The 14,500-nt window shown below is 44.4% G+C and overlaps 1 protein-coding gene across 7 annotated transcripts in view; it reads left to right on the top strand.

Moving 5' to 3' along the window:
- The window catches only part of htt (huntingtin), a 206,899-nt gene that overhangs the window by 13,670 nt on the left and 178,729 nt on the right, over positions 1–14,500 (top strand). For 6 of the 7 annotated variants that reach the window (XM_078432031.1, XM_078432037.1, XM_078432053.1 and 3 more), the window contains exons 2-6: positions 3,951–4,034; positions 6,786–6,906; positions 8,289–8,348; positions 9,397–9,476; positions 11,468–11,606. In XM_078432031.1, the coding sequence (XP_078288157.1) occupies positions 3,951–4,034; positions 6,786–6,906; positions 8,289–8,348; positions 9,397–9,476; positions 11,468–11,606 (484 nt within the window). Of the gene's footprint in view, positions 1–3,950; positions 4,035–6,785; positions 6,907–8,288; positions 8,349–9,396; positions 9,477–11,467; positions 11,607–14,500 lie in introns of those variants that run through there. The other variant, XM_078432057.1, reaches the window with a different exon arrangement.

A 14,500-nucleotide genomic window follows, 5' to 3' on the forward strand; every position in this document is an offset into this window, starting at 1 on the left:
GTACTCGTGGCATTGTACTCATCTTTGCACTAAATGTTGTCCCCTTTATCCGTGCACTGTGACAGCTTAATTGTATTCATGTATAGTCTTTTCTTTGACTGGATAGCACGCAAACAAAAGCTTTTCACTGTACCTCGGTACACGTGACAATAATAAACTAAACTGTACGGTATGATTTGACTGGATAGCAGGCAAACAAAGCTTTTCGGGAATTCTTTAGGGAACGGGGGTTTCCCTCTCCCATCATAGACGAGGCCCTCCTCAGTACCCTGCAGCTCCGCCCTTGCTCCCCTTTGTCGCAACAGAGATAGAGTCCCCCTTATCTTTCACCCCATCCGCCGTCACATGCAACACATAATCCTCCGAAACATTCGGCACCTCTAACGGGATTCCAACACTAGTGACATCTTCCCATCTCCACCCCTTTCCACCTTCCGCAGAGACCGTTCCCTTCGCAACTCCTTGGTTAACTCATGCCTTCCCACCCAAACCACCCCTTCCCCAGGTAGCTTCCCTTTCAACCGCAGGAGATGCAAAACCTGTTCCTGTACCACCTCCCTCGACTGTGTCCTGTGACCCCGACAGTCCTTTCAGGTCAGGCAGAGGTCCTCCAACCTCATCTACTGTATTCGTTGTTCAAGATGTGGACTCTTATACATCGGCAGGACCAAGCATAGACTGGGCGATCATTCCGCTGAACACCTTCAATCAGTCTGCCTGAACCTACCTGATCTCCGGGTTGCTAAACACTTTAATTCTCCTTCCCATTCCCACACTGACCTTTCTGTCCTAGGTCTCCTCCGTTGTCAGAGTGAGGCTAAACACAAATTGGAGGAACAGCATCTCATATTTCGTTTGGGCAGCTTACAGCCCAGTGGTATGAATATCGATTTCTCTAGCCAAGTAACCCCGGCATTCTCTCTCTCTCTCTCTATCCCTTCCCCACCCAAGTTGCACCAGCTTCTCGTTTTCACCCAACAAACAGCTAACAATGGTCTGTTTCCTTTATCATCAATTGAACTTTTTTGCATATCTTTCATTGTTCTTTATCTCTCTACACCATCGTCTATATCGCTCATTTCTCTTTCCCATGACTTTAAATCTGATGAAGGGACTCGACCTGAAACGTCACCCATTCCTTCTCTTCAGAGATGCTGCCTGTCCCGCTGAGTTACTCCAGCTTTTTGTGTTTATCTTCGTTTAAGCCAGCATCTGCAGTTCCTTCCTAAACAAAGCTTTTCACATTATCTCAGTACACGTGACAATAACAAATAAATACCAATGTGGGACTTGGTCATAGACCTTGCTAAATCCCTTGTATACAATGTCCACCGCCATGCCCTCGCCAATCCTCTTGGTCACTTGAAAAAAGCTCATGATCGCCTATGAACAAAGCCAAGCTGACTATCACAAATAGGTAATTGCCTTTCCAAATTTAAATAAGTTCTGTCTCTCGCAATCCCTTCCAAAGACTTTTCCACCATTGGTTCCCTAGCTTGTGAGTCTTTTAAAAATAAAAACACAGCCATCCTCCAGTCTTCCAGTACCTCACCTGTGGCTAACGAAGATACAAAAAATCTCCCCCAGGGCCTCAGTGACCTTTCCTTTCCATGATACACCTGGTTGGATCTGGAGAATGTATCCACTTTTATGCATTTCAAAACCTTCAGTACCTCTGTAATCTCAACATGCTTTGGGATAATACATCCTCTACAATAATTCTGAAGACCGGCGAGGATGGGGTCTCAGCTCGTTACTGTACTCACTTTACTCCCGTGACTGTAGGTAGTCCAGAGGTGGTTTACGAGAATAATCCCAGGAATGATAGGTCTATGTTATCCCTCTTTCATATCTATTCCTGACTATGCTGGGTGCAATTTACAAAGGCCAGTTAACCTACAAAGTCGCACGTCTTTGGAATGTGGGAGGAAACTGGCACCTGGAGGAAACCCATGTGGTCACGGAGAAAGTACAAACTCCACGCACACAGTGAGGGCAAAATCGATCCCAGGTCTCTAATGCTGTGAGGCTGCCGTACTACTACTGCGCTACTGTGTTGGGCAGTGTGTTTAGTTTTGTTCAGAGATACAGCGTGGCAACAGGTCCTTCGGCCCACAGAGTCCACACCAATCATCGATCACCTAGCAACTAGCTCTATGTTGCCGCACATTCGCATCCTACGCACTAGGGCCAATTTACAGAAGCCAATTAACCTACAAATCTGGATGTCTTTGGAATGTGGGAATAAACTGGAGCACCCGGAAAAAACCCACGCGGTCACAGGGCAAAGGTACAAACCACACAGATAGCGTCCGTAGTCAGGATCGAAACGGTCTCTACTTCTGTGAGGCAGCAACTCTACCACTGTGGTTTAATTTCTCCCCATGGAATGAGTGAAGGGGAAAATGGCAATGATGTATTCGCAGTGGTTTCTTCCGTCTGCCCGCGCCATCCCCACAGAGAGAACATATATTGGCAGGCATTTGATAAATAGTGTTTGCTTTGTTGTTAGAATTTAAGATGTTCATCATCTGTGCTTCATGCATGAGTGGCAGATCTGTTGCTTAGTGAGCAATGATGTAATGCTTAATGATCACGTTACCTGTGATGCCAGATGTTGCAGACACTATTGCAGTATAAACACTGATGAATGCAGATGGAAGGGCTCTGATATGGAGAGGCTGTGTGGTTTAATGTTACTCATGAGATCAAATGTGGGTAGATTTTAGAATATACAGTCTTAATTAGTATTAAATAAAATAATTTGATAAAATTCACCCCAATATGATTTTTACAAAGTATGTAAACAAATATATATTCCTACAATCCCTGACCTTTGGAATCATGGAAGATGAAGGAGGAGTGGATATATTATAACTCAAATTGTTATCACCATTATTTGAGAATTTGTGAGAAGGATAGATGGGGTGAATGCACAGCCTTTTGCCTCGAGTCTGGGAAGCATAAAAAAGGGGACATGAATTTAAGGTGAGAAGGGAAAGATTTAATAGGAACCTGAGGAACACCTTTATCACACAGAGGGTGGTGGGTATATGGAACAAGGTGCCAGAGGAGGTTGTTGAGATAGATGCTATGAAACATGTAAAATACATTTATGCGAGATCCATGGATAGCAAGGTTTTAGAGGGATACTAGACCAAGTGGACCCGTTGGGCCCATTCCTTGTAGATGGGGGACAGGGAAGGGGAGAGGGTGTCACTGATCTGGGCCCCGTGGCTCCAGCGCTGCAGCCAGAGCGAGCCGTGGACCCAAAGACTCCTGTATTGATCTAGCACCCTCACCCCTCCCCCACTCAATCCCCCTTATCCCTCCTCCCCCCACTGACCCACTCCATCCCCTCACCCCTACTCCCCCCACCCCACTCCATACTGACGTGGGCATAAGGGACTGGTAGGGAGAGCTTACAGTTCAACGACTGGCCAGACCTGAGACTGAGCAGCCAGCTACAACTTGTATGCGTAATAAAGAAAGCCTGGTATGTTCATCTCCTTGTTTGTACACCTACTTCAATAAACAACCAATTAAACTGGGAAATAACGACTGGAAGATCTGTTCTATTGGGTCTGCGTAAGATCACTCCTACTCCCTGTGTAGTAATGGCAATTGGAAAATAAGTCACTGGAAAAGTCGGAAAGTTGCCATTACATGAGGCAAACATGGAAGGTAGGACTAGCATAGATGGGCCACCTTGACCGGCATAGGCGGAAGGGCATGTTTCTTTGTGGTATGACTCTTACTCTAATTCAGTGTGGAACTGATATTGGTCCCTATCACCGGCTCTCTTCCACAGCCACCAAATCTAGTATTTTGTGTTGTCACTGTCTGGGACTAAACCAGGCATGTTTCAACCATGCTGTAAATTATATTATTTTAAGAACACTGATGCACTGTGGATGTCTAATTACGGTGCTTGTTTTCTTTTTCTGCAGGAAGAAAGAATCTGCCACGACCAAAAAGGACCGTGTAACTCACTGCTTGACCATATGTGAAAACATTGCTGCACAGTCTCTTCGGTAAGTCACTTCAATCAATCAAAATACGAGTAACTGCTGAAAATCAGAAATAAAAACAGAATGTGGATTCTTATCAGGTTAGGTGGCACCTGAGGAGAGACTAGTAATTAGCACCAGTTTCTGATAAATGATCACCAACCTGAAATATAAATTCTTCGTTTCTCTCTACAGATGTTGACTGTTTCCAGCATTCTGTTTTTTACTTCAGTTATATTGCAATGCACTAGTAACTGGTTTAGTGCTATCTGGTAGAGTACTGATTCCTTATCCTTGGTCCTCCAGACTGAACGTTCACGGTTGCATTCCAGCCGTACTTTGAGAATGAAATTTACTTGGGCAGTCTGCTGATCATTACCGTGTGAGGGAAATGGTGTAAGGAACCTGGTGCAGTCCTCTGCCCTTGCATGTTGATGTGCTAGTGCTTTGTTGTGAACACCCTACACTGGCACTCCCTCAGCAGTGGGATGTCACAGTGGCACAGTGCTGCCTCACAGCGTCAGAGACCCGGGTTCAATCGCTACTACGGGTGCTGTCTGCTGAGTTTGTATGTTCTCCCTGTGACCACGTGGGTGGTACGGTTTCCTCCCACATTCCAAAGACATGCAGTTTTGTAGGTTAATTGGCTTCTGTAAATCCCCCTTAATGTGTAGGATGCAAAAGTGTGATGACATAGAATTAGTTTAGTGATGGTGGGTGTGGACTTGGTGGGCTGAAGACCCTGTTTCCATGCTGTATCTCTGAACTAAACTAATGAATGACCGTTGTTCGGTGTGAAGAGGCTTCTTTAGATGGTTGGTGGTGGATGGCTTGAGCCAAGCAACGCAGTTGCTGAGATGCGTGGCTCAGGGATATAGCAAAATATTTAAGAAACAGTCTCACTATTTTCCAGAAAGACTAACAAGGTTGAAATTACTTTGGGAGAAGGGATATACTTAAGACGGGAAGAGATATTTTTTCCCAGCACTAGATAATCATAACTGGGGGTAGATTGAGGACTGGGGGCTTATCCCGGGGAGCAGGGTATCCCGGGGAGCCGGGCGGGCGGCAGGAGTATCCCGGGGAGCGGGCGGGCGGCGGGAGTATCCCGGGGAGTGGGCGGGCGGCGGGAGTATCCCGGGGAGTGGGCGGGCGGCGGGTGTATCCCGGGGAGTGGGCGGGCGGCGGGAGTACCCCGGGGAGCGGGCGGGCGGCGGGAGTATCCCGGGGAGCGGGCGGGCGGCGGGAGTATCCCGGGGAGCGGGCGGGCGGCGGGAGTATCCCGGGGAGTGGGCGGGCGGCGGGAGTATCCCGGGGAGCGGGCGGGCGGCGGGAGTATCCCGGGGAGCGGACGGGCGGGCGACGGGAGTGAGCCGGGTGGGCGGTGGGAGTATCCCGGGGAGTGGGCGGGCGGCGGGAGTGAGCAGGGCGGGCGGGCGGAGGGAACATCCTGGGGAACCTCGCAGGCCTGATTCACCCACCGAACAACCGTGTTGAGGACCAGAATCCGCCCGGTCGGCCCAACTTGCCCCCACAGGCCTCCCAAGAGGCTTCTGAAAAGCTGGGCCGTGAAGCCTGCCTGGGCCGAATGGAGCCTCGACAGCAGCAGTGTGTCTCAATGGCAGAGAAGTCTCGCGGCAATGGGGTCTCAGGTCGATGAGAGCGTGGGGGGATTGCCATGAGGGGGGGGGGGGGCAGGGGTGGGGAAGAACAATGGACATTGGGGACCCGGCGTGCGGAACTACCGTGGGGGAGGGGGGAAACAAATGAGGAGCCGGTGTACTTTGTAACTTTGTCAGCACCATAGGTGGCCGATATTTGTATACCTTGCGTATGTATGCAAGCAAAGAATTTCACTGTGCCTTGTCATTGGATTGAGTACTTTGGAACAGAGGGATGGGGTGTATCCCAGGGATGTTAAGGGGGCACTTAACTGCGGTGCATTAAATCACGTGGCCTCGATAGGAAGGCACTCACAACCCCCCCCCCCCCATTTTCTGTACCCCACCTCGATAAGCATCCATTTCTTCTCCTCCCCTCCCACCTTCCGCCTACATTCCTTCCTCTGGCTTCACAGTTCGCACACCTTCTTTCCTTATCTCACACTTTCTGTCTAGCCTTTGGCTAGTCACTTACCTATTAAACTCCAACCCCTCCGCTCCACCCCCACCTCTCCTCTGGCTTCCTCCCTCCGCAACTCAAAATGTCTCTCCAGAGAAGCTGCTTGACCTGGTGAGTTGCTCCAGCAGTTTGGCCTTTTTTTTGTTTATTCCAAAGCTTTTCTTATAATTAGTTTAGTTTAGAGATACAGCTTGGAAACAGACCCTTTGGCCCACTGAGTTCCTGCTGACCAGCGATCCCTGCACATTAACACTATCCTGCACACATTAGGAACAATTTACAATTTTTACCGAAGCCAATTAGCCTACAAACTCTGGAGTTTGGGAGGAAACTGGAGCACCTGGAGAAAAGCCACGCAGGTCAAAGGGAGGACGTACAAACTCCGGTCAGACAGCACCCACATTCAAGATCGAACACTGGTCTCTGGCGCTGTAAGGCAGCAACTCTACTGCTGCGCCACCGTGCTGCCCTATCTTAATACTTCATGTGTAACAGTGAAAGAGTTCTTGAGACTTTTTACTGTTATAGGCTATATCCTTATTTACTGACCTGTGACATGATGTGGAATCATCTGGGGAATAAAATGATTTTCAGTCTAGATTTTGCCAAAAAATATGTTCCAGTTTATAACCACGTATGCTTGTATTTATTTAGGAACTCGCCAGAATTTCAGAAGTTGCTGGGGATTGCAATGGAAATGTTTTTGCTGTGTTGTGATGATGCAGAGTCTGATGTCCGAATGGTGGCAGATGAATGTTTAAATAAAATTATTAAGGTAAGTCAGCATTGTTGAATCACTGCTGCAAATGCCTTTGAAATTCTGCTTGTGTTTCTGATAGTTGTGCATTAAACACATTTGTGTGACAAAGTTGTTAATCTGTGGCGAGAGGGCAAACAAAATGTGAGTTTAATGTGGTGAATGTTATGAGAATCTGTGAGAATGTGTTGTGTATGTGGCATGGTACGCTTTGGTTGTCTGGTTTATTTATTGAAGCCTGCACTCACTCTTGTGTTTTCGGTAGATTATTTCAATGCATCTCTGGCCAATGTGGATGTGACAAGAGCACGGTCCATTTCATCTTATTTACCCACCAACTCTTTGACCACTGACATACGTTGGCTTCTGGTTAACTTGAATTAAAAATAATTCCAACAGGAGAATTTGAGAGGGGGGGGGTGATAATTTTGACTAGAACCATTGCTTAACCAGAAGCCAATGTTAGTCCTTCTGATTTCTGTAGCCTTGTCCTGATTTCTGTTCTCAACAAGGCTTTCCATTCCAGGACATCTGAAATATATTCTCTCTTTATTTCCCCCCCCAGGATATGTAGCTTCCTCCCCACTGTGATTGACCAAGCCCTTGCCGTATCCCTACATCCATCCCTCACCCTCTCCCCTCATTGCCTCTTCCCCCAGACAGAATGGGGAGAGTCCCTTCTGGTCTAAAGTTTCACCCCATCATCTTCTGCCTCCAGCACATCGTTCTTTGACACTTCTGCCAGCTACGTTATCCCACCTCCTGTCGCATCTTCCCTCTGCTCACCCAATTCTTTCCGCTGGGGTCACTCTCCGTCACTCCCTGGATTGCTTGTGAGAATATTCCTCCAAATGCAGTCAAACCAATGTCTTATAAAGCTGCAACACAACTCTCTGACTCGTTTGTGCAATGCCCTGACAGATGAAGGCAAGCATACGATAAGCCTTTTATATCATTCTATCAACATGTGTTGTCGCTTTCTACGAGCAATGGACTTGGACCCAAGATCCCTCTGTAAGATCAATGCCATTGAGAATCTTGCCATTAGCTGTATACATTTACATGCTCTTACATTTGACCTCCCTAAGAATAAAAGAGAAATTGAATTTTCAGTCAGGAAGTCACACTGTTTAAATGGCTGAAAATCAAGGTGCCAGTAGTGGTGAAAATGAGTTTGCTTGTGGCATCCAATTTCAACGTATTGAGGGTACAGCAGAGAAGAAAGTGCAAATAGATTTGAAGGATTAAAAAAAAAAATGTTTGTCCTGGAATTTGATTTATTAGTAATTGAATAGTTAAATAGAACAGTCCTGGCATTAATATCTTGAGATTTGTATATGCTCTAATTTTAAAATATTGTAAAAAATAGTGTACCGAATATCTCTATTTTTATTTAACAGGCCCTGACTGATTCAAATCTGCCACGGTTACAACTAGAATTGTATAAAGAAATTAAAAAGGTTGGTAAGCAATTGGAAGAATGTTTCCAATAAATGATTTTATAGATTTTATTGTTTCTCTTCCCCTCCCCCTTCCCAGTTCTCCCTCTATCTTCCTGTCTCCGCCTCTATCCTTCCTTTGTCCCGCCCCCCTGACATCAGTCTGAAGAAGGGTCACGACCCGAAACGTCACCCATTCCTTCTCTCCTGAGATGCTGCCTGACCTGCTGAGTTACTCCAGCATTTTGTGAATAAATTATAGTTATATGAAGTAAAATAACAACATTTACTGTAATTATGTATGCTTATTGAGCTTTTATGCTTAGCTGCGCAAAGGCGGCTACATGGAGTACAATGCGTAGTCATTTTTAAACACTTGCCTGTATGTTTATAATTCAACCCATTAGAAAGATTTTTTAAACTGTACTGCAGAATAGCTTGCATGGTGATGTTAATTTCTTACCTACAATACCTGTGCATTTTAACTTGAATAACTAATGAGTTTAGTTTAGAGATATAGTGTGGGCATAGGCCCTTCAGCCCACCGAGTCCGCACCTACCAGCGATCTCCCCCATACACTGACACTATCCTACACTCTAGGGACAATTTTACCAAAGGCTATTAACTTACAAATCTGTGTGTCTTTGGAGTGTGGGAAACTGGAGTTCCCAGTGAAAACCCACATGGTCAAAGGGACATTGTACAAACTCCATACAGACACCACCTGTCGTCAGGGTCGAACCCAGGTCTTTGGCATGGTCAGGCAGCAACTCTACCGCTGTGCCCTGTTAACATTAATGTTTCTGACATAGCCTGCACTTGATGCCCCTTGTCACTTCCACTTGAAGAAACCAGCGAGTCGCTGTCTTAAGGTGTTGAAGTCCATGTGACTGTGCTCATGCAATGCCTCTGGGCAAGCCTAAAACCCAGCAACAGTGGTACTGTTTATGACTAGGAATAACTCTTTGAATCTATTCCAAGAACTTTCATCTGGAGAAAAGGTAGGTTTGGGAATTGCATTATCGATTATTTTTCAACATGCAGTTGTTCTTTTCCTCTGTTTCGCAGAATGGTCCATCAAGAAGCTTGCGGGCTGCGCTCTGGAGATTCGCTGAGCTGGCTCACCTTGTCCGTCCACAGAAGTGTAGGTCAGTTACCTCTTCCTGTGCATTGTTCTTAATTTGTTCGTAATTTATTTTGTAAAAGCTGTACCAGCGTGGAGTTTTCAGGGTTTCCTATACTCAAGTCTATCGGCCTCTGTTTTAAAAGTAGTTTGCTTCGTAGATGACTCCTTAAACCTGCTGAGGTGTGTTTGGGTGCAGGATTCATAATCATTTATTAAACCAGGATTCCTGTTACTTCCTGTTTCTCCTTTAAAATATCTTAATAATGCTCACTGCTCAGGCTCCTTATCATCTGATCCTAAATATCTCCATGTACGTTTTTATTGTGCACTTTTCTCCTCCCCCTAGCTCTGCTTTTAAATTGCAAACCCTCCACTATTTTTCTCCCTCTCCCCCTCCTCCCACCCCCTAAATTTTTTAAGAAGGGTCGATGAACCGAAACGTTGATTGGTTTCTCTTTTCACAGATGCCGCCTGATTAGCTAGATGAATTCTTCCAGCATTTCTGTACTTGTACCTGTCATTTAACTATGCCTGCTGATTTTGCTCCCATGTAAAGCTGGGTTCAGTATCTCCATGTAACTTTTCTACATGGTAATATTATAGGCATCCCTTGAGTAAAACAAGAAAATTAGTCAAGAAGTGGTGACGGTATTTTATCTTGTTAATTGTTCAGGTCCCTGTGCATTTTCTGTGGCTGAAAAGAGTATGTGGGATAAGAGAATAGTTAAGCCATTCCTTATTCTGTACTTCTCTTTAATCATACCCCTCATTATAAATAATCACCCACAGGTGACTTACTAAGCTGTTAAAGTTAGAAACAGCAAATTGATCCCCCAGCTCTCAATTTCAGTGTTGTGGATCTGAGCAGCTCTTACTTCCTTGTTTCCTACTGCAGCAAATAGTCATTGTCTATGTAAGGTACCAAGTGAACGGTCTCGAGTCAAGAGTTTTCTATATATGCCGGCAATGGAACAGTGAATTTCTTAGACACGAAATGCTGGAGAGACTCAGCGGGTCAGGCAGCATCTCTGGAGAAAAGGAATAGGTGATGTTTCAGGTCAAGACTCTCCTTCAGACTGAGAGACGGGGGAGAGGGAAACTAGAGGTTTGAAAAGGTACAATGAACAAATGAATTAAAGATATAAATAGAAAAAATCAAAGCTAGCAACGATGATCAAGGAAAGGTGGAGTCCACAATGGTCCATTATTGCTGGTGGAAAAGGAGATAACGAGTGGATACAAACGGTGAAATTAAGCAGGAAGACAGTGAAACTAGTAGGGTGACTAGGGTGGGACTGAGAGAGAGGAGATGCAAGGGTTACTTGAAATGAGAGAAATCAATATTCATACCAATTATCTGCAGCAGCTAAACAGAGCCATAAACACAATACACAAATAATATATAATAAACATTTTCAAAGTTGAAACTGAATGTTTTCGATTGGTCATCCATAGAATGAACTGTGTACATACCTGGTGCTGAAGGATTTGTAAATTATAAATAAATAGTATATGCACGCACATCTTGCACTAAAGTCAGAGATTGTGTATTTGCAAATATTGGACATTTCCCTTGGCAATTAATTTTTTTGTCTTCAATGAGTAGACAATAGCTGCAGGAGTAGGCCATTCGGCCCTTCGAGCCAGCACCGCCATTCAATGTGATCATGGCTGATCATCCTCAATCAGTACCCCGTTCCTGCCTTCTCCCCATACCCCCTGACTCCGCTATCCTTAAGAGCTCTATCTAGCTCTCTCTTGAAAGCATTCAGAGAATTGTCCTCCACTGCCTTCTGAGGCAGAGAGTTCCACAGATTTACAACTCTCTGACTGAAAAAGCTTTTCCTCATCTCCGTTCTAAATGGCCTACCCCTTATTCTTAAACTGCGGCCCCTGGTTCTGGACTCCCCCAACATTGGGAACATGTTTCCTGCCTCTAACGTGTCCAATTCCTTAATAATCTTAAATGTTTCAAATTGCTTATGTTTAAACCTACCTTTTTTACCTGACTAGGCCGTATCTTGTGAATCTTCTTCCCTGCCTGGCCAGGATCAGCAAGCGATCAGAAGAATCTGTGCAGGAGACACTGGCTGCTGCTGTGCCAAAGATAATGGCAGCTTTGGGAAATTTTGCAAATGACGGAGAAATCAAGGTACTTTCAATGATTCAATGATACTTTGTTGTCATGTGTACCTAGGTACAGTGAAACGTTTTGTTTTGCATACAACCCGGTAAAATCATACAGCGAACCTCACGTAGGCAGTACACAAGTTTCTTACGCTGACAAAGTTACAAAAGTTCACCGAACTGTAGATCAGTCACTGTATTCACAGTCCATGTGAGTGTTTGCAGACGCCGTTCGTGCAAGAAATTATCTTGCACATGCGTGTTACCCGGAAGCGTCATCGTGTTCGTGAGCTGCGGCTTTGCCTAACCTTGCATCCTCGTGGGCAATAAACTTAGCTTGAAGTTAACAACTTGCTGTTATTCTTGTAACTTCATACAGAACAGTCCTATCTTCTGTCTGCCACCACCCGTGGCAGCAGAAGGCCTCCTGGCCGGGCCCCCCTTCGTTCTTGGTAGCCCCCTGCTGGGTCCTCATCATTTTCAGCAGCCCCCGACCGGGTTTTATTCTGCCACTTAAGATGGTGCATTATTTTTAGTAATAATCCCATGTAGCAATTTACAGAACTTTTTCCAAAGAGAGAAACATGGCTCTGATATTTATGTATAATCCATATATTTCTACTGTTTAATTAACTCTTATTTGAAGGTGCATTTTAGTAAGTAGGTTAAAACTTGGTCAAGAACACAAACTAATTTTGTACTGATGGGGCATATTAAGTGATTTGATGTCAATATCTTAGGGGAAGTTTAAGTTCCAAAAATAAAATAAAAATCAAGGCTTAGTCAATAGAAGAAATGAAGACATAAGAAACTGCAGTTGCTGGAGGAAAGGGCCTGACCTGAAACGTCATTTGTCCATTTCACTTCCTCCAGCAGCTTGTTCTTGACAAAGTAAGAAATATGTTCTGTGTCAGGGGTTTTGGAAAAACATTGATAGAGCTAATATTATTTCAGGATGTTGACAACGTTCTCTCTGAGAAGCTTTGCTGTTATAGTTGACAGAGGGTGATGGGTGTATGAACTGCCAGAGGAGCTAGCTGAGGCAGGTACAATAACAACATTTAAAAGACATTTGGACAAGTACATGGATAGGAAAGGTTAAGACGGATATGAGCCAAATGCGGGAAAATTGGACTAGTTTCGATGGGGTTGTCTCGGTCAGCATGCATGAGTTGGGCAATAGGGACAGTTTCTGTGCTCTATGACATAAAGAAATCTGGAAACCTTTTTTAAACCTTGTATATCTCCTTGAAGTTACTTACTCGTCTCTGAAGGTCAAATGTATTGTATGTAGTGTTCTGAGAGTGACTTGATATGTGCCATTTCCATTGTACCTTTCTTTGACCTATTTTCCTTCAGAGCTTCAAAGTTAGATGATATTGAGCAATCTGGCTCGGATTTAAAACAAACAATTGATTGGTCTGTTTGTGAGGGAGTGTTGCAAACTTCTACCAATGTTTTACTTTCACTTCTGAAAGTCTCGGCACTATTATACTGCCGTTCACTCCTGTCGTAGATTATCCACCACGGGGCTTAAGTTTCACTATGAGTGTCCTTGAATATCTTGTAAATTTCAATTGTATCATGCTAATGGTAAGAAATTGACCCCTGATTTATGTAAAACTTATGTGTAAAAATGCAAAACTTTATGCAAGTACAACTTATCAGAAAATATATGGGAAATTACTTTCTCTGGTAAAGGAGGTTAAAAGAAAATGGGAATTAGAACGAGGAACATAGAAAAGTACAGCACAGTAACCGGCCCTTCGGCCCACAATGTCTGTGTCAAAAGTAATGGCAAAAAAATTTAAATCTCATCTGCCTGCACGTGATCCGTATCCCTCCATTCCCTGCATATCCCTGCGCCTTTCTAAAAGCCTCTTAAACTCCACTATCAAATCTGCCTTCACCTAAGGGCATTGCCTTAAAATTGGAGCTGGGTCATTTTGTAAAAATAATTTAAAAACATTCTTCTGTTTAGTTTTGTGATAACATGTTTAATGGAATTGAAATGCAATTTTGCGGCTTTTAAATCTGATGCGCCGTAGAAAGCATTTTATTGGAATGCATCACAGCATAGTTTGAGAATAGCTCCATCCAAAACTGCAAGAAATTGCAGCAAATTGTGCCCAGACTATCTCACAAACCGACCTCACTTCCATTGACTCCATCTACACTGCATGCTGCCTCGGCAGGGCCATCAGCATAATCAAGGATGCGTCTCACCAACTTCCCCTTCTCCCATCAGGCATGAGGTACAAAAGTGTGAAAACACATACATCCAGATTCAGGGACAGTTTCTTCCCAGCTGTTATTAGGCAACTGAACCATCCTATCACCATCTGGAGAGCATTCGGACCAACCATCTACTCATTGGAGACCCTTGGACTATCTTCATTCTGTCTTTATTGGATTTTATCGTGCACTAAAACGTTATACCTTTATCCTATATATGTGCACTGGACTGCTTGATTGTAATCATGTGCTGTTTAGTCTTTCCATAGTCTTTCCGCTGACTAGGTAGCACGCAACAAAATAGTTTTACACTGTACTTCGGTACACGTGACAATAAACAAACTAAACTATACTGCAAAGCAAGTCCAAGAAGTTGCACAGGTAGTATTTGCAGTGGAGCACAGTGGGTTTAGGGGGAAGGTAGTCAGATCAGGGGTTCAAGAATCAAGAGTGCTTTATTGTCATATGTCCCAGAAAGAACAAATAAATTGTTGAGAATTTATCAAGAAAAAAATAAAGAGAGGAAACTTCACAAGCTAAGTAAGCTATGCAAAGGGTTTTTGAAAATGGGGAAACGTGTCAAAGTAAATGGATCTGGATGAAATAACAAGGAACTGCAGATGCTGGTTTATACCAAAGATAGACACAACATGCTGGAGTGACTCAGCGGGTCATGCAGCATCT

Source organism: Rhinoraja longicauda, chromosome 3, assembly GCF_053455715.1.
Source record: "Rhinoraja longicauda isolate Sanriku21f chromosome 3, sRhiLon1.1, whole genome shotgun sequence".
Lineage (NCBI taxonomy): Eukaryota > Metazoa > Chordata > Chondrichthyes > Rajiformes > Arhynchobatidae > Rhinoraja > Rhinoraja longicauda.